This window comes from Conger conger, chromosome 10, assembly GCF_963514075.1.
Source record: "Conger conger chromosome 10, fConCon1.1, whole genome shotgun sequence".
NCBI classification, from domain to species: Eukaryota; Metazoa; Chordata; class Actinopteri; order Anguilliformes; family Congridae; genus Conger; species Conger conger.
In genome coordinates, this window is record NC_083769.1 from 47,200,090 (window position 1) to 47,220,089 (window position 20,000).

General features: G+C 45.9%; 2 protein-coding genes across 6 annotated transcripts in view; both read left to right on the forward strand.

Moving 5' to 3' along the window:
* ubr4 (ubiquitin protein ligase E3 component n-recognin 4) overlaps positions 1-11,218 on the forward strand; it is a 99,227-nt gene extending 88,009 nt beyond the window's left edge. For all 5 annotated transcript variants that reach the window (XM_061259204.1, XM_061259206.1, XM_061259205.1 and 2 more), the window contains 7 exons: positions 290-432; positions 1,540-1,665; positions 2,074-2,268; positions 2,940-3,164; positions 6,929-7,019; positions 8,730-8,892; positions 9,702-11,218. In XM_061259204.1, coding sequence (XP_061115188.1) covers positions 290-432; positions 1,540-1,665; positions 2,074-2,268; positions 2,940-3,164; positions 6,929-7,019; positions 8,730-8,892; positions 9,702-9,766 — 1,008 coding nt within the window. In that variant the 3' untranslated portion in view covers positions 9,767-11,218. The remainder of the gene's footprint in view (positions 1-289; positions 433-1,539; positions 1,666-2,073; positions 2,269-2,939; positions 3,165-6,928; positions 7,020-8,729; positions 8,893-9,701) is intronic.
* Positions 11,219-15,754: 4,536 nt separating this feature from the next.
* Positions 15,755-20,000, forward strand: part of iffo2a (intermediate filament family orphan 2a) — a 49,988-nt gene continuing 45,742 nt past the window's right edge. The window contains exon 1 of the mRNA XM_061258467.1: positions 15,755-16,920. Coding sequence (XP_061114451.1) covers positions 16,397-16,920 — 524 coding nt within the window. The 5' untranslated portion in view covers positions 15,755-16,396. The remainder of the gene's footprint in view (positions 16,921-20,000) is intronic.

Sequence of the window (20,000 nt, forward strand, 5' to 3'; positions counted from 1 at the left end):
GTGGTTCAAGCCCTGGTGTAGCCCCAATAAGATCTATGCACCTGTTCGGTCCTTGAGCAAGGCTCTCCCATTTACTAGTGCATATGCAGTTGACAGTTTATTTCAAGACTTCAGTGACATATGAATGTAAAGTATTAGTGAGTTAGTATAAACCTGGAGACATTTCTCTGAGAGATATGTGCTTTCCTTCTTAACCAGGATACCTGTACCTGTACTAATGGTAATATGATGTTTTTTTAACATTTCTAATAAAACCTCTCTCTCTCTCTCTCTTTCTCTCTCTCCACAGCCCACGAAGGTCCTGGGCATCTACACGTACACGAAGCGCGTCAACCTGGAGGAGTTTGAGACCAAGCCCCGCAAGCAGCACGGCTACAGCACTGTGTCTCACTTTAACATCGTCCACTACGACTGCCACCTGGCTGCCGTCAGGTAGGCTACACATGCAGTCAGTTACCTGAGTGTGTCACGCACACACAGCCTTTAACATGGTCCTGTATGACTGTTACCTGAGTGTGTCAGGCACACACAGCCTTTTACATGGTCCTGTATGACTGTTACCTGAGTGTGTCAGGCACACACAGCCTTTAACATGGTCCTGTATGACTGTTACCTGAGTGTGTCAGGCACACACAGCCTTTTACATGGTCCTCTATGACTGTTACCTGAGTGTGTGACATACACACATCCTTTTACACGGTCCTCTATGACTGTTACCTGAGTGTGTCACGCACACACAGCCTTTAACATGGTCCTGTATGACTGTTACCTGAGTGTGTCAGGCACACACAGCCTTTTACATGGTCCTCTATGACTGTTACCTGAGTGTGTCTCGCTCACACAGCCTTTTACATGGTCCTCTATGACTGTTACCTGAGTGTGTCTCGCACACACAGCCTTTAACATGGTCCTCTATGACTGTTACCTGAGTGTGTCACGCACACACAGCCTTTAACATGGTCCTGTATGACTGTTACCTGAGTGTGTCTCGCACACACAGCCTTTTACACGGTTAACTGTGACCGTTACCTGAGTGTGTGACATACACTATTACTGTTACCTCTATTATCTGTCCTCTATGACCGTTACCTGGCTGTGTCACATACACATCCTTTAACACATCCTCTATGACTGTTACCTGTCTGTGTCACACATCCTTTAACACATCCTCTATGACTGTTACCTGTCTGTCACATACACACATCCTTTAACACATCCTCTGACTGTTACCTGTCTGTGTCACATACACATCCTCTATGACTGTTACCTGTTTGTGTGACAGACTCACATCCTTTAACACATCCTCTATGACTGTTACCTGTCTGTGTCACATACACACATCCTTTAACACATCCTCTATGACTGTTACCTGTCTGTGTCACATACACATCCTCTATGACTGTTACCTGTCTGTGTGACGGACTCACATCCTTTAACACATCCTCTATGACTGTTACCTGGCTGTGTAGCTAGGATGGGTGCGATGCAGAGGACCGATTATCCCGCAGGGCTCATTAAATACTTCTTCTCCTGTGTCAGGCTGGCTCGCGGGAGGGAGGAGTGGGACAGCGCCGCCCTACAGAACGCTAACACAAAGTGCAACGGCCTGCTGCCCGTGTGGGGGCCTCACGTGCCCGAATCGGCCTTCGCCACCTGCCTGGCCAGGTGTGTTTCATCTGCCTAACACACACACGTAGCCTACACATGTACACACATACACACAGTTTCATACAGTTTTAGTTGCTGATAGAATTATTGCTTAAAGGGTAATTGCCTTAATTTAATTGCAATATTTAGTTTCTTCTACATTTCAGAGATTGTTTTTGATATGCTCTCTGCAGTGATCAGCTGTAATTCAGGCTGTAGATTTCGCTGTTGATATTGTGTAAATAACGCAGCTAATATTGAAGCTAATGTTGAAGCTAACACTTGATAACGTTGGCACTAACGTTGAAGCTAACTTTTATCGCTGTCAATGACGCTGAACATAACATTGTAAATATCGCTGTTGATGGCGCTGACCCTAACACTGTAGATCACGTTGAAGCTAACGATGATGGTCTCTCTCTGCAGGCACAACACGTACCTGCAGGAGTGCACGGGGCAGAGGGAGCCCACGTACCAGCTCAACATCCACGACACCAAGCTGCTGTTCCTCCGCTTCGCCATGGAGCAGTCCTTCAGCGTGGAGTCAGGAGGAGGGGGCCGAGAGAGCAACATCCACCTCATCCCCTACATCATCCACACCGTGCTCTACGTGCTCAACACGTACGTGTGTGTGTGTGTGTGTGTGTGTGTGTCCTACATCATCCACACCGTGCTCTACGTGCTCAACACGTACGTGTGTGTGTGTGAGAGTGTGTGTGTGTGTGTGTGTGTGAGTGTGTGTGAGTGTGTGTGAGTGTGAGTGTGTCCTACATCATCCACACCGTGCTCAACACGTACGTGTGTGTGTGTGTGTGTGTCCTACATCATCAACACCGTGCTCGTGTGTGTGTGTCCTACATCATCCACACCGTGCTCTACGTGCTGAACACGTACGTGTGTGTGTGTGTGTGTGTGTGTGTGTGTGTGTGTGTGTGTGTGTGTGTGTGTGAGAGTGTGTGAGAGTGTGTGAGAGTGTGTGAGAGTGTGTGAGAGTGTGTGAGAGTGTGTGTGAGTGTGTGTGTGAGTGTGTGTGTGAGTGTGTGTGTGAGTGTGTGTGTGAGTGTGTGTGAGTGTGTGTGAGTGTGTGTGAGTGTGTGTGTGAGTGTGTGTGAGTGTGTGTGAGTGTGTGTGAGTGTGTGTGAGTGTGTGTGAGTGTGTGTGAGTGAGTGAGTATTTGTGTGTGTGTGTGTGTGTGTGAATGAATAAGTGAGACAGATTGACACTGAGAGAGAGGTATTACCCCACCACAGTGGGCAGTGTGTGTAACCTCCCCTCCTCTCTCCCCCCCTCAGGACGAGGGCCACGTCTCGGGAGGAGAAGAACCTGCAGAGCTTCCTGGAGCAGCCGTGTGAGAAGTGGGTGGAGACGTCGTACGACATGGACGGGCCGCACTACTACGCCGTGCTGGCCATGCACATCCTGCCTCCTGACCGCTGGCGCACCTCCCGCATCCACTTCCTGCGCCGCCTGCTCGTCACCGTGCACGCCAGGAAGGTCTCCCCCGCGGGCGCCAACAAGTGAGCCGCGCCCCGTTACACTACATTACATTACTGGCATTCGGCAGACGCTCTTATCCAGAGCGATATACAGTTGATTAGACTAAGCAGGAGACAGTCCTCCCCTGGAGCAATGCAGGGTTAAGGGCCTTGCTCAAGGGCCCAATGGCTGTGCGAATCTTATTGTGGCCACAACGGGATTAGAACCACCAACCTTATGGGTCCCAGTCATTTACCTGAACCACTACCCTACAGGCCGCCCTCCCAGGGCGGCTTGACACCGTCCACACCAAGAGCAATAACCATCACTATAAATATGTTGTTTTCAACGTTCTGGCCACACCTCAGTACACTGATAACACGACGACAGCGGGTTCAGAGCGGTTTGTTTTCCAGCTGCATGGGCGATAAGACACTGGCAGCCAATCAGATTCCATTCAGATTTACAGGGCATCACATAAAAAAAGTCATAATTACAAATGACATTTGGTAATGTTAGTATTCATTATTAGTCATTATTTGATTATTATTTTGATGAACTGAATTTGGAGTGATTCAGAGGGCTGAATGTTTGGTTCAGAAGGCTGAATGTTTGGTTCAGAAGGCTGAATGTTTGGTTCAGAGGGCTGAATGTTTGGTTCAGAAGGCTGAATGTTTGGTTCAGAAGGCTGAATGTTTGGTTCAGAAGGCTGAATGTTTGGTTCAGAAGGCTGAATGTTTGGTTCAGAAGGCTGAATGTTTGGTTCAGAGGGCTGAATGTTTGGTTCAGAAGGCTGAATGTTTGGTTCAGAAGGCTGAATGTTTGGTTCAGAAGGCTGAATGTTTGGTTCAGAAGGCTGAATGTTTGGTTCAGAAGGCTGAATGTTTGGTTCAGAGGGCTGAATGTTTGGTTCAGAGGTTTGTTAGCAGACCCAGCGCTCTGGGGGGTGGGGCTGTGTTTGAGATGGAGTGTGTATGGAGTGTGTATGGAGTGTGTATGGAGTGTGTATGGAGTGTGTATGGAGTGTGTATGGAGTGTGTATGGAGTGTGTATGGAGTGTGTATGGAGTGTGTATGGAGTGTGTATGGAGTGCGTATCGATCGAGCCGGGAGCTGGCGGCTCTGTAGCACATTACCACGCGTGACAGCAGACCTCACGGCATCGGTGAATATTGACCGTAACTCAGCCGGGAGGCCCCGGGGGGGGGCTGTCTGTATGTAGGTCAGCCGTCGAGGCGGGATGAGGGGCATGGATCCGCAGCTGCAGGCCTGCTCGCCCGAAACAGGAGCTCTGTGACCGCTCCGGCCTTCTGTGCCTTTCACCCCCCGCTCCCAGGGGCCCTCTGTGCCTTTCATTCCCCGCTCCCAGGGGCCCGGGCCTCTCCGGGGATCCACCCATGCTTACGCACAGACCACAAAACGCTCCGATGCACTCTCTGTGTTCCTGTCCTTCTGTCCACAAAGGCCACAGCCAAATCATTTGTGTTCCTGTCCTTCTGTCCACAAAGGCCACAGCCACAGCGTTTGTGTTTCTGTCCCTCTGTCCACAAAGGCCACAGCCGCAGCGCTTGTGTTCCTGTCCCTCTGTCCACAAAGGCCACAGCCACAGCATTTCTGTCCCTCTGTCCACAAAGGCCGCAGCGCTTGTGTTCCTGTCCCTCTGTCCACAAAGGCCACAGCCACAGCATTTCTGTCCCTCTGTCCACAAAGGCCACAGCCTTTATATTCTGTCCCTCTCCACAAAGGCCACAGCACTTGTGTTTCTGTCCCTCTGTCCACAAAGGCCACAGCCACAGCGTTTGTGTTTCTGTCCCTCTGTCCACAAAGGCCACAGCCACAGCGCTTGTGTTCCTGTCCCTCTGTCCACAAAGGCCACATCGCTTGTGTTCCTGTCCCTCTGTCCACAAAGGCCACATCATTTGTGTTCCTGTCCTTCTGTCCACAAAGGCCACAGCACTCTGATGTGAATGGCTGACATGTAAATGTGGCTGGGAAGCGTTACTGTAGGCCTGTGAATAGAGAGGGCCTTTGTGCTGATCCACCATACGGAAGAAGAAAAGCCTCTCTGTGACCAGCCAGTGTGCGCCGGTATATTAATGGGCCTGTCATATTTCTCCTCTGAGCTGCACAGTGCCTGGCTGTGCTCTCAGCCAAGGTTACAGCGTGGAGGCATGTACTGCCTCAGTATTCACCGTACAGGTCAGATACACAGCCCGCTGCAGTGTGAAATGTAAAGACGTTGGCTCCCGCTGTTGGCTGCGTCATCTCAACACACACATTCAGGTCTTTATGATTGTGAATGAAAGAGAGGCCTACATGCCCATAATAATAATAATAATTTGTTATTTAGCTGACACTTGCATCCAAAGTTACTTGCCGTTGATTAGTCTAAGATGGGGATTATGCCCCCTGGAGCAATGTGGGGTTAAGGGCCTTAAGGGGCTCAGCGGCTGTGCAGATCTTATCGTGGCTTGCACCACCAACCCTCCAGGTCCCAGTCTTGTGGGCTCTCTGCTCAGCAGCCTTCATGTTCTCACTGCGCTAGTGAAGTATGAATTCCTCTTCAAGAAAGGAGCTGCTGTTAAGTTTCGTTTAATGACATATCTTGAGTTATTAGTGTGGCTTTTTCACAAGTCACAGTACGAAATCCTGGGGCCGATAAACCACAGAAAAACACCCTGTGGTTTGGATGTTTGTTTTTCTTAAACGCGTTCTCCTGCCCGGTCATGTGAAAAGGGTGTGAGAGAGACGCCGGTTTACATAAGAAGAGCGTTGAGTGATGTAACACGTTTTACCGTGCTGACTATGGAAGGGCTTGCTCGTGTGAGGGTACGCTGTGTCCCGTCTCTGGGCTTTCAATTAGCCCAAATGGCATAATTGTGTGCGTACGCGCCCTCCACATCAGCTGAAAACCACATTAGCTGGTCTTGTGTTGTAAACAGAGTCTGTGTCGGGAAAGTACAGAGGCCCTCATTCTCGGTTCGTTCCTCAACCGCCGTTCTTGAGCCTCTTATATCTGTGATATTTACAGGCTGTCTTTTCAAACGACATTCAAAGACGGCTTTACACAAAGCTATAAAACACTTTTACTCATTTTCTTAAGCCCTTCTCAAAAGGCGTTGGTCATTACGATGAATCACGTACGCTTCCCAGATCTGCCACACTGACTCAGGGCCAGGTCATAAACCGCGCCCGCGCGCTGAATCAAATCTGCAGCCGAACCGCTCGGTGTCAGTGCCCTCCGCTGTGCCGGGGTGGTGATCCTGCGTCCGGCTGTGGAAGGCCCTGTGTAAGGACGGTCCGTTAGCCGTGTCGGGACTCCGCCGCACAGACAGGGGCCCGCACGGTGAACCCCTCAGCATGGGGTCTTCTCACGGTCCAGGAGACAGATTACATTTGGACAGGGAGCGTAATGAAAGCGCAGTGGTCCAGGCACGGGGCCGTGACCCGAATCGCAGTTTTGGGATGGATTTAAGTGACTAATTGAGTTAACTGTGTGAAGTAGAAAGTTATGACCACCAGCTAAGAGCGCTACCAAATAGACTTACGGCACACGCACACCAAGGTGAAAATGCAGTTATGCAGTTATGCGTAGTACCCAGAGTGCTTTGTGTCCCTCCTGCCCTAAGATTAACCGTATTTATTAAAAATTAAAAAAATGTAAATGTAAATGATGAGCCAAGTTGGGCTGAATCCCTCTTGCGTCAAACCTTTCATTTTTGTTTATTGATTGACTGATGCATTGAGTGATTGTTTTCCTGGATTGATCTATTGATTGATCGGTGTATGTTGTTCCTCTTTCTCAGACTAACAGACAAAACTGTGAAGGAGTATGCAGTGTACCGGTCTCCTCTTCTCTTCTGGGGGCTGGTGGACCTCGTCTACGACATGTTCAAGGTCAGAATCCGTCATCTCCGCAACATTTCAGCTCCTCAACATTTCATCTCCGCAACATTTCAGCTCCAGAACGTTTCATCTCCAGAGGCCCACAGTCATTACATCACATCACATTAATGGCATTTAGCAGACGCTCTTATCCAGAGTGACATACAGTTGATTAGACTAAGCAGGGAGACAATCCTCCCCTGGAGCAATGCAGGGTTAAGGGCCCACAGTATCAGTGGCGAGATGTTCTGTGACCGTCACCTGCGGCTCTTTATCAAACCTGTATTTGGTGGAATAGAAACGCAGGACATGACCAAAGATTTGCACACCCAAACCAGTAACGCAGGAAGGTGAGCGTGACTGTGTGCCGGAGAGCGTTGTTTAAAGGGATCAGGGCTTGTTGTTTTACGTCACGCTGAGCTGCGGTTCTCGCCCTCTTCCGTTTGCACAAGTGTGCAGCCCGATCTGCGGCCGATAAAGCCGCTTCATTTCCCTGTCGGGGAAAAACAACAGGAACTGTATTCATATGCAGATTGCCTTTCACACAGGCACACCATCGACCCATCGAAGTGCGGAGAGAGTATTCGGCACTAACATAGCACAGAGTAAAATCTGCTGAGTTGATTTTAGTCTTATGCAATTCCAATTGAATTTAAATGTAATAACGGCTCTCTCAGTTGAATTAACAGTAAGGATTTAAGTGTCGGTTATAGTTTAAATTCAGTAACTGACCGTTAGAACCCTGCAGTGCTGTCGGTCACAGGACTGAGTGGTGCTGTTGTAGAGTGGATAGAGCGTGGTTCTGGTTCAAGTCCAGTCAAATGTATTTACAGTGCATTATCACCGAAGTGGGCCTCAATACACTTAACCATAAAGCAATACATGAAAATAAAATATGCAAACACACATATAGTACACACAAATATACACTGACACAGGTGATGGTAAGAAAGGAAAATAATGAAAATGAATGATTAACACTGGAAGGCTATAATATCATGAAAAAAGGAAATCAGATGGGTATGATAGCGCTAATCCAGTTACTGCTTTATAGGTAAGGGTAACTATTGGTGTGTGGTCAGTAGAGAAGATGGAACATGGTGCTGTTGGTGTGTGGTCAGTAGAGCAGATGGAACATGGTTCTGTTGGTGTGTGGTTGGTAGAGCAGATGGAACATGGTGCTGTTGTGTGGTTGGTGGAGCAGATGGAACATGGTGCTGTTGGTGGAGCAGATGGAACATGGTGCTGTTGGCGTGTGGTTGGTGGAGCAGATGGAACATGGTGCGGTTGGCGTGTGGTTGGTGGAGCAGATGGAACATGGTGCTGTTGGCGTGTGGTTGGTGGAGCAGATGGAACATGGTGCGGTTGGCGTGTGGTTGGTGGAGCAGATGGAACATGGTGCGGTTGGTGTGTGGTCGGTGGAGCAGATGGAACATGGTGCGGTTGGTGTGTGGTTGGTGGAGCAGATGGAACATGGTGCGGTTGGCGTGTGGTTGGTGGAGCAGATGGAACATGGTGCTGTTGGCGTGTGGTTGGTGAAGCAGATGGAACATGGTGCGGTTGGTGTGTGGTTGGTGGAGCAGATGGAACATGGTGCGGTTGGCGTGTGGTTGGTGGAGCAGATGGAACATGGTTCTGCTGGTGTGTGGTCGGTGGAGCAGATGGAACATGGTGCGGTTGGCGTGTGGTTGGTTGGTGTCTGAGCTCTCTCTCTCTCTGCAGAAAGTGCCCACCAGCACCACTGAGGGAGGCTGGTCCTTCTCGCTGGCGGAGTACGTGCGGCACAACGACATGCCCATCTTCGAGGCGTCCGAGCGCGTGCTTCGGACCTTCCAGGACGAGCTCATGCCGGCCGAGTCCTTCTCCGAGTTCCTGGACGTCGTAGGTGAGCGTCAGACCAGCGCCGCCCGCCCACTCCTCATCCCTCACCGACGGTCTGAGTGTTCGAGACTAGCACCTCACACCGCTGAGAGATTATGAAATGGCAAATACATATTTGAAAATTTGGCTTTGTTTTATTTCCACATTTAACCCTTTCGCTCCCAGGCCCAATCTTAACCCAGTTCCTCCACCCTTTAATAGGGGCTCAAAACAATAGAATAACAGTCATTTTGATTGGTTGAAAAGGGTATAAGTTAAAGAGTGCCTTTTTGGATTTGACGGTAGTTACACTTCAGTGCCTTCGGGCACTCTTGGGACTCAACTACAACAAAAAGCAGGTGTATATTTTATATATATATATATGTATATTTTATATAAGGCGGCACGGATGGTGCAGTGGGTAGCACTGCCGCCTCACAGCAAGGAGGTCCTGGGTTCGAATCCCCGTCGGCCGGGGCCTCTCTGTGCGGAGTTTGCATGTTCTCCCCGTGTCTGCGTGGGTTTCCTCCGGGTACTCCGGTTTCCTCCCACAGTCCAAAGACATGCACGTTAGGCTGATTGGAGAGTCTAAATTGCCCGTAGGTATGAGTGTGTGAGTGAATGGTGTGTGTGCCCTGCGATGGACTGGCGACCTGTCCAGGGTGTATTCCTGCCTTTCGCCCAATGTATGCTGGGATAGGCTCCAGCCCCCCTGCGACCCTGATCAGGATAAGCGGGTTCAGATAATGGATAGATGACATATATATATACATGTATAAAGGAGGAGATGTGTCCAACCTCAGGAAACATTTAGTCTCTCCTCTCTCTCTCCAGGTCTTCTGTCTGAGATCCCAGACCCTGACGGGTTCCTGCAGGACCTTTTGAACTCTGTGCCCTGAGGACGTTTAGCATGCGGCCCACACTGGACTCATGCCCACCCTGCTCTGGCTGACCCTCCACCCTGTCCCCTGTCCCCTGTCCCCTGGGGGTCTGCAAAAGGCTCCTCCCTGGACCCTTCTCAACAGAACACACACACTCACACACACACACACACACACACACACACACACACACACACACACACACACACACACACCCTCACACACACACACACACACACACACTCACCTGCAGGCACACACACACACAGGCCTGCAGACACACACACTCACACGCACACACACTCACACATACTCACACTCTATCACCGTCTTCACTTTCAGCAGTCTTGGATTTGTTTATTTTCTCAGCTTAAAAAAACAAACAAAAACAAAACAACTTTTAAATCTGAAAATGATATGTGTAGCCTGAAGAGTTGATGCATTTATCATAAAAAGGGTTCTGTAATATTTAACACAGGGAGGGAGGCCTCTGTTTGATTCAGTGTGTCTGGGTGACCGCAGATTCAAGCATCCCTCTGAGTGTTCTTGGGATTCAGTGCAAAAACTAACCTTGCGTTTTCTTTTGTTTCCTTTTTTTTGTTATTATTATTAATTTTTTGATTGGGTTTTTTTTTTTGTTGTTGGTTCCTTTTTATTTTTGTCATGAAAATTAACACAAGTTCTAAACTGACCGGAAGCTACAGCCTAGTTTACGATATCGCTAACTAATGCTCACCTGCTCTCCTACATCGTAGTTTGCAGTGGTGTCGTCTGACCTGACTGCAGGTTATGAAAATATCATGAAGCTGTTGGGGTTTTTTTTTTCGTGTGTTTTCAAGCACAATATTAAACACGCATGTATTAGGTGTCGTACTTAAAACAAAACAAAAAAAAGAACAAAGCAATTTGTGAGGTTTTTTTTTTTTCTTTCTTTCTTCTGGCCCCTAACATACGAGAGGAGCGATGGTGTGGCAGGGACAGGTTTCATCTGCAGTGTCATAACCGAAACTACCCAGAAATTTGTTTTATTGCTTTACTCTAACATTTTAGCCATTTTTATTTTTTGGTCTGTTTGGTTTAATTTGTTTTTTTGTTTAGTTTTTTTCTCTCTCTCTCTTCTGGTCGCTCCTGGCCGGACACTACACTGGTTTCTGTCCCGGGTTTCGTTCGTCTTTCACCAGGTCCGTAACATAAGTATCCCACAGACGAGACTTTTCCCAGAGCCCCTGTTTCTCTTGGTTCTGGTAAGCACGGTGCCACTGGGCCCAGTCTCAGTGATGAAGAATTCTTTGCGATTTACCGACGCCTGCAGCGGGCGTCCTCGTACTCAGAACCGAACGCATGGTGTGTGCAGTTTCTTTCCATCCTGTTAGTGTTTATTTGCCTCTTCCCGTCGCTACGATGTTTCAACTGTTGCTGAATGTCTGCTTTTTGGATTAGCTAAAGATTAATAAAGCTGTAATAATTATGTACCCGACTCGCCCTTTCTTCGGTCTTGAGTTCATCCACTGAATTCCTGGTCGCCTCCAGCGAATGTACCATTATAATTAATGTCCATAATCATCTGAACCCTGTGATGACAGCATTTGAAGTTGAAGTGTAGTTTCAAGAAGAAGAAGAAAAGATTTCGCACGCCAAAAAATTCTACATGGAGTCCATATTTTATTACCACATGGGAATTAAGACAATACGACCTACGTATGTGTGGATTTATTGAATTCCTCTAATTAATCTTAAATGTTTGAATATACATTACCACCCTTATCACTGGGAGCTGTTCCGACACGCAGTTAGCATATTTCCATGGGGTGGTCCCAATGATGGAGTGAGATTTAGGGTGCAAATGAAAAAAGATGAGACGGAATGAAATACTGGCACACTGATTGTGCCGTAAATAAAGGGGCAGATGGGCAGAGAAAACATGGGCGGGAGGTGGAGTTAAACTAATAGTGAGAGAATGAAATCGTAAATGTCCAGATTCAGTTTAATGAGCAAACGGCCCGGCTGGTAGAATGTGCTTTCCGTACGGCGTTATAGCTTATATTAAACATCAATCATGCAGTAACCACAGTGACAAAATAACAGTCATGAGACCGCGCAAAACACATTTAAACACCAACTCATTGCTTCGCGTAGCCACAAAAATGGCATTTACTGGGAGACGCGCAGTTAAAACCACGGCAAGTCGAATTCGATGAACGGTTTGCCAATGTCACGTCGCGCTTTAGTCTTAAACTGTTGTAAATGTCAATAACGATGGAGATGAACTGAGCTTTGTGATTAAGTGCTGATAATAAGGCGAGTTCTTTGTCGGGGATGGGTAACGATCATGCTTTGTCCTAGATTGTTATTGCTATTTAGGCTGTGCCCTGGCTGGGTTGAAAGTGAAATTACTTGTTAAATGTACTGTGTGGGCTATTTACATATTGTTTCATCAGTGCACAGATTGGATTGAATGTGGCCAGCTGATTATAACCTCTGTTGTGCGCAGGTCTCTTGGCGACGGCACGTTCGATCAGTTTATAAATATTTAATGGGCTCGTTCTCCGAATTGCCCGTTCCTGCAAACCGATCTTCTGAAAATGGATCACTCGCTCGCTCCCGTCATAAACGGCACACCACATCGGGCGAGTGCGTTTAAACACTTCTGCTGCTGAACGTACGTTATGATCGAGATGTCAGATTTGTTCTGCAGAGTTGACTAACTGCCTTCTGTCTGAGAATCTGTAGAGCAGATGGCGAAGAATCCCTCCGTAAATTAGATGGATAGAAATACATTTTTGGAAATTTGCAGGATGGCTAAAATTTGGCCATGATAATGGGGTTAGTATGCCCTGAACTATCAATGTGCTTTTATAAAAGGGAGAGATTTATTATGAATTTGCTATAGTGGTATTTTCATTTGCAGAGAAATCTGTATTTTTAAAGAAAATCCATGATGAGTTAAGTGGATGCTTTGCTTACCTGGCTATAACTTACCCCTCTTGTCACATAAGAAATCATACGGTCAGGTTTTTATGAAATCTTTTCAAAGGTCAAATTTTTTTTTTGCTTTGAGCGTGTTTTTTTTGTTTGTTTTTTTTGCTTTGAGTGTTCTTAGGAACACGCCCCAAAACGTGTCGGTAACTACTGTCCGCAGAAGACTAAGTGAGCCAGTGTTTTTATATAAAACTCAAGTTCAAGCAAATGCCTCCAAACTCATTGGACGGCTCATCCTACGGCAAGACGATGATTCCAAACATTTTTTCAAGTTTTTCGAAGCCAAAAACTGGAACATTCTTGACTGGTGATTGACCGGATCTGAATCCAACTGAACATGAGTTTCATATGCTGAAGGGAAAACTGAAGGCAGCTGGCCCGTGAAACAAGCAGGAGCTGAAGATAAATGGGGCGGCCCGTAGCGTAGTGGTTAAGGTAAATGACTGGGACAGGCAAGGCGGGGGGTTTGAAGCCCAATGTAGCCACAATAAGCTGTAACATATTTGTCTCGCCCACACACAGAGATATCCTGTTGTAACATTCCAGAGTAAACAAACGCTTTTGTTCTCTGTGGGGTCATAAATCACATTTTACAACCCTTCGCATTGAAAAAGAAATCTGGAACATTCAATAAACGCAAAATGTCCCTGTTTTATTAAAACTCTAATTGAATTCATCCCAGTTATGCTCTGTATTAAGTGTACTCAGTGACCACTTTATTTGGTATTTATTCAGCTATTTTGGAGACTTTTGGCCCATCCACTTCAAGGTTTGATGTGCTCTGCGTTCAGAGATGCTCTTCTGCATACCACTGTTACGCAGTAACGTGTGGATACTTGAGTTACTATTGCCTCCCTGCCTGCTGAACCAGTCTCTGAACTCTGACCTCTCTCATTAACAAGGTATTTTCGCCCACAGAACTGCTGCTCACTGGATGTTTTTTTGCCCCATTCCCTGTTAACTCTAGAGACTGCTGTGCATGAAAATTCCAGGAGCTCAGCAGTTTCTGAGATCTTCAAACCACCCCATCTGGCACCAACAATCATTCCATGGTCAAAGTCACATAGATCACACTTCTTCCCCAATGATTGGTCTGAACAACAACTGAACTTCTTGACCATGTATGCACGATTTTAAGCATTGAGTTGCTGCCACATGATTGGCTGATTAGAAATGTGCATTAACAACTGGTGTACAGGTCTACCATGATAAAGTGGTCCCTGAGTGTATATATGGGCCAACAGTATACACACGATATGTACTGGCATTTCCATCTTGATTATGTGTCACAATCGCTCCATTGAAGGATGTTTTGTGAAAATATAATTGTATGTATACTTAAATGTATTCCCAGTTTTGGAGGGTGATTTCATAGTAATCTGCTCACCTTGTCATTTCCAAAAGTGAAATAATCCTTATTCCCGCAACCGTGCAAATAATGCCACTCAGAGTACTCTCTACATTGTGTGATACAGCGTACTGTATGCCTCTCTCAGAGTAGGCTGAATCTTCATGCATTACTCCTCGGACTGTTTCAGTTTCATTTTGAATGAGTCAACAATGAACTTTGTCAATAATGCCTGCTATGTTTTATTGGATAATAAAGCCTAACTGTCACCTAGGCTACAATTAAAATGATTCGAACATGCCTGAAATGAAAATACTTTCAGTAAGATGTGGCATAGGCGATGCCAGATATAGGCCTAGTCTACTTGCGGTTTTGCATGTAAGAGCATCTAGTCAATGGTTCTCAAATGTATTCCTGGGGAACCCCTGTGTATGTTGATTTTCATTGCAACCAAAATTGCAATCCCAGAATTTTTAACGTTTTATTAACTGGCTGCTTTCCGAGTTTAGGACAGCTACATTATTTCTACATTAAACAGTCAACAATATTCCATGAATAAATGATTACATTAAGGTCCCAACATGTTTAACTCATCAAATTATAGAAGGGGTGATTAAATCTGGATGAATCAATAGGCTCGTAATTCGCTTTTGTCCTTAAATGTATTATAACCTAATGCAGCTTTGGCTCCTTAGTATTTGCTTGGTCTTAGAATTTTATCATTATCTACTAAATGGCTCGTTTTTGGGGCCAGGTGTGCAGGGAGCCAAGGAGCACATTTTGATTCACCACAGCGCTAATTTGATTAGTTAAATATTTTTACCTATCCTTTTGCAATATACCACAATGTGAATATAGAAGTTTCTTCTTCGGGGCATGCATATCTATTTCAGACAAAATGTTGTTTACGGGTAAACAATCCCTTTAAAATTGAAAATAATAATTTGGAAAATTAACATCTTGTTAAAATTCTGCGATTTCAGTTGGGCCAAATTTGAGAGCCACTTGCTTAATCTAGGCGATTCTCGTTTTAAGATCATTTTAACGGAAAGAAACTGTCCTGTAGAATATGGCGGTGTGAGTGCTTGAAGTGTGTGTGGGTGTCATGGTGTGGTATGGTGCGTAGGTCAGCCTATGTCTGTGTGCGATCTATCTGTATGTTTGTAGTGTGTTATGCGTGCATGACTTCCTCTGTGGTTCAAACATAGCCTACCGAGTAATGTGTTCTTAATCACAGAAACGATTTACAATGAAGAAGCAAAGGCGATGATTCCAAAATATGCCAACTATTTGTCTTCATTCAAGTTGGGTCGACCTAAACAACTTTCAAAACTATGAATGATCCAGTATGTTTTACTCATAGCCAAATTGGGATTATACATCGCATTGTAATTGCATTGCAAATATTTTGTCTGACGTTTTTTCCAGTGTAAGTGAATGTAGCGAGGTCCTGCGTGTTTATTTTATTTGTGTGTGTGTGTGTGTGTGTGTGTGTGTGTGCGCGTGCGGGTGTGCACTTGCAGCAGTGATGTGACAAAGTATACACACGCGCGCGCGCGAGTGGGTTGGGTCGCTTGTAACTGGAAGCGAGCTTCAGTTCAGTCTCCGTTGCTCCGTTCGTCTCTCTCTCAGCTTCAGGACGCAAACACAGGAGCTGCGTGTAACACGATCCCGGGAGCTCCGAGGAGGCAGAGACCTCCTCCATAAGACCAAAAAAAAAAAAAAAAGCCAGTGCTGCAGAGGACCAACCGCCAGCTCCGAGCAAGGGAGGATAACAGCAGAGGGAGGTATAATCGAAAGACGCTACAACATCAGCAGCACTTGTCACAGCGGAGAGGGTTAGCGCACACAGCCGCTTTGGCGTCATTTTCCTATCGATAGCCCAAGTTTCACCGGAGAGGATGACAGCCGCAAATACGCCACTGCAAGAATCGACCCTCCTGAACTTGAAACAATGAACTGCGGCTGCTTTTGTATATATTTTTATACCGAGACTTGTACGCGTTTTTTAATTTGCGGATTTTAAGTGTTGTTTTTTTTTTTTACGACGCGAGACAATGACAGCAATGGCTGCACCAGTACTAACCGCATTGCCATCCACGTTTCGAGGATTCGTATTATAGGCAAGTCCGCGGTGGACCTGGCCTTTTTGATTTCGGGCCGAAGATAGGCAGCAGTAGCCTATATGTGCGCCCTCTCTCTTTAAGGTTGCTATAGCTAAAGCAGGGCGGTGTGCGGGTGACATTTTCGTTCGGGTTACATACATACATTTTTTGTACAGTAGCATACACTCGCCATTTGGCTTTTTTCTGGGATAAAAAATGAACTCGTTACTTTATAGTGAATGCTTCGGGGGCGCAGGGGCATCTGCGGTCCAGGTCGGTGGCGCCTCAGCCAGTGGTTCGGGTGCGGCGGTGACCAGTGCTCTGCGGAATGATCTGGGCTCCAACATCCACGTCCTGAAGACCCTGAATCTGCGTTTTCGCTGTTTCCTCGCTAAAGTCCATGAACTGGAGCGCAGAAACAAGTTACTGGAAAATCGACTGCAGCAAGCTTTGGAAGACTCACGCTACAGAGCCCTTTTCTCCCGTGACCAAGCGGTACAGACGGACTCCACGGATCTGCCAATACCTGGGCCTTATCATTCACGCCTGCCGGGTACCATATGGAGTTACACTCACGTCCGGAGATACGGGGAGCGGCTGGAGACACTGCAGGGTCCCGGTGTTTCTTGGACACATCCGGACGGGGTTGGGGTCCAGATCGACACCATCACGCCAGAATTAAGAGCGCTTTACAACGTGTTGGCGAAAGTCAAGAGAGAAAGAGACGAGTACAGGAGAAAGTAAGTGTTGCGCGTTGTCATAATGCTGAGTTTCTGTTACACAGCTGTGCCGTGCCAATCTGTAATTTCAATTTAGTTATACTGTGCAATTGGTCAATTGAAAATCACGCTAGATGGGTGAACTGCTGTGTTGACTCGGACATTGTTAGTGTTTTTGGTAAAAGCTTCACTGTTCCATACTCGAATAACTAGACTATAGGCCATAGGCAACATATGTTTCCCCTGCATAGCTACCAATACGCATACGAGACCAAACACAATAAATAAGGAATTTTAAGCGAAACGGCTTAAATTACATCTGTAAGAAGATTATTCATAGGGTGTGTTGACTGGGAATAAAAACATTAAATTAGTTGACCAAAATGTTTGTTTTCGTTTCGACATCGTGCCATACCTTAACTGCTCATGACTGTCAGTGGTTAACGTTATATGAATGTATTGAGGAAGGATATTTCAGGCTGTTTTGTTTCGTGTTTTATAATATACAAGTATTTGGATAGATTGGACATTTTGCGTGCATTCGGAGTGCACTTGCCAGCACAGTTTCGGGATCGGGATTGTTTGAATCTCTTGTACAATTAAATCTTGCAACACTGACGATAGCTTAAATCAAACCAAAAATTAAAACAACGGACCTCTTAGTGGGAAAAAGTAATCGTAAACATATTTTTATTTTGACTATGGCCTAAGGATTTGCATTGTAATTATGCAATTTGTAATTGCTTACTTCCCCTGCAACATGCGATCTCACTTGGTTTGACCTCTTTATTGAAATTGTCTGGAGGTTAAGTGAAATTATCCGGACAAGGGCAATGTCCATGCTGAAAAAAAGACTGCTGAGGCTAGGTTTTGAAACAGCTGGTAGTTGGTTGACCAGTTATACCAGCTATATACTCAACATGGTTTGACCAGCTCAAGCTATGTTTTGAAACAGCTGATAGCTGGTATTTCAAGCTGGTCATAGCTGGATTTTACACCACGGAGGACCGTTCTGGGTTTCAGAAAATGCTTCCCAAATAATGTTAGTAAATGTTCTCAATATATTGTCTAAATATGCTTTGTAAATTACAGTTAAAGTAGTTCATATTAACAAATATTGTGGACGTCATTGTCACGGTCTGTTTATTCGTGGGTTTACCTTAAAATTCGGATTATCAGGCCTGTACAGTATGTTCCGCGCTATCGGCAACGCTTTTCATGGTTTACTGAGAGGGATTATACGACGCAACCGAGGGAAAATAACTGCACCACCTTTGGACAACTGAAAAGAAACAAGGTTAAGAAACCGACATCAAGCAGATTAATCCATTAAATTAAGTTACCATGCTCATTTAATCAAACGAATGGAGTCTTTTAATAATAATACTGAGTTCGACATTATTCACTCCTGTTGATTCTGTTTGTTGGGGCATTAACACGGAATGCAAGCACATCCCGCATACTCGGACCTAAGACATGACTTATTCAATTTAAAGGTATTTTTCCGAGGCACTAACCGAACACCAGAGAGTCAGTGAATAGTTGAAGATCAAAGCGTGGCTGTTATTGCCAACAAAAGCACAGTGTTACTGTTGATGAATTCCCATATTTGAATATCGGTGGTGCGACATCTAAAAATACCGACACCATACCGGAAATCGCGGTTAGAATTTCTCTCTGGTGGGGTGATGTTGGAACCCGAGAGCAGCATTTCAGTGATGTTTTAACTTTAGTTTCTGATGATATTCGGTCAGTGTAGGATTCCCATATCTTATAGCTTCAGGAAAGTGGTTGAAACTCAATAGAGCATCTTGATTATTCCAGTGAAGTATTGTTTGTATTGTTTGATTAAAAAAATATAAGTACTTGAGCCAAAACGCATGATAAGGGCAATGTGAATAAAGTTAATTGTCATAGTAGTCGCTGTCTTGATGGAGATGAGGGGAAAGCACTGCATTGCCGTCTTCAAATTAGAATTTCCCACAATCCTGATTGTGTATAGCGCATTTTTACAAACACACAAAGCACACGATGAACGATGGGGGATTCAGATGCGTATTCAGATATCTGAATGATCCACCGTTTTTCGTGACACGAAAGGCATTAAGTCCATCTTTAAGGAACTGTCCCACCACTGTACACTGGGTTGTTATTAAATTCCTGCAGCGCTGTGCAAGTATGTTATGAATAAACCATGAGATCAGTGCCTGGGCTGTATCTCCTGAATATAAACGGGAGCTGCCCCAGCAAAGCGCCATGCACAGTTCTGTAGGGAAAGATTTATGTTCCCTTCATAAACAGGCCATAAGCATCACCTGGATGACTGAATTGTCAGCTAGTGAGCTGCTTGGCCTTGCCACACTCTATGGTGCTGTCCGGAGGTCTGCATGTACCATAGAGTGGCACCACGGTGGACTGGAGTCACAGCTACATAGAGTGTGTGGACTGACCTTCGTCGAGTGCTGATATCACTCATTGGCTGAAATGAAGTGCTATTTCAGAAATAGCACCAGACAGATGGTTATACTGTGCACCCGTGTGTCTTTAAAATAACATTTCCCCACCCCTTGGTGAAGGATGTTGCGCTTAACTCACACTTCGAAAAGATTACTCTACAAGTTATGCTGGCAGTGGATAGTCAATAAAGAGTAATCTTTCTCTTTGATGACTGCATGCTACATCAAGCCAAGGCTTTTATAGCAGTTGTTTTGTGTGTGTTTTTTTCTTTGATCAAGTAAGTACAAGCTTATCAGACTGTGTTTGTTGGGGTGTGTTTGTTTGAATCGCGTGTGTGCCTGTGTGTGTGTGTCTGTGTGTGTGTGTGTGTGTGTGTGGGTATGTGAGTGTAAGCCCCCCAGCGAGTCAGCTTTCTGCACCTTTGAGTTCACATGTACTGAACACCGTGTCCATGATCACCCAAAACAATTTGCAATTTACAATGAAGAAACACAGGAAGGAATTCCAGAAGGTGTGCCTCATTAATCCCTGGCTTCCTGGAATGTCCCCCAGTGTCTCGAGTCCGCATCACTTCCTGCCGTCCAGACTTCCCACAGCTAGGGAACAAGGTCACATCCTCTGAGTCTTATTATTCACGAGTGGGA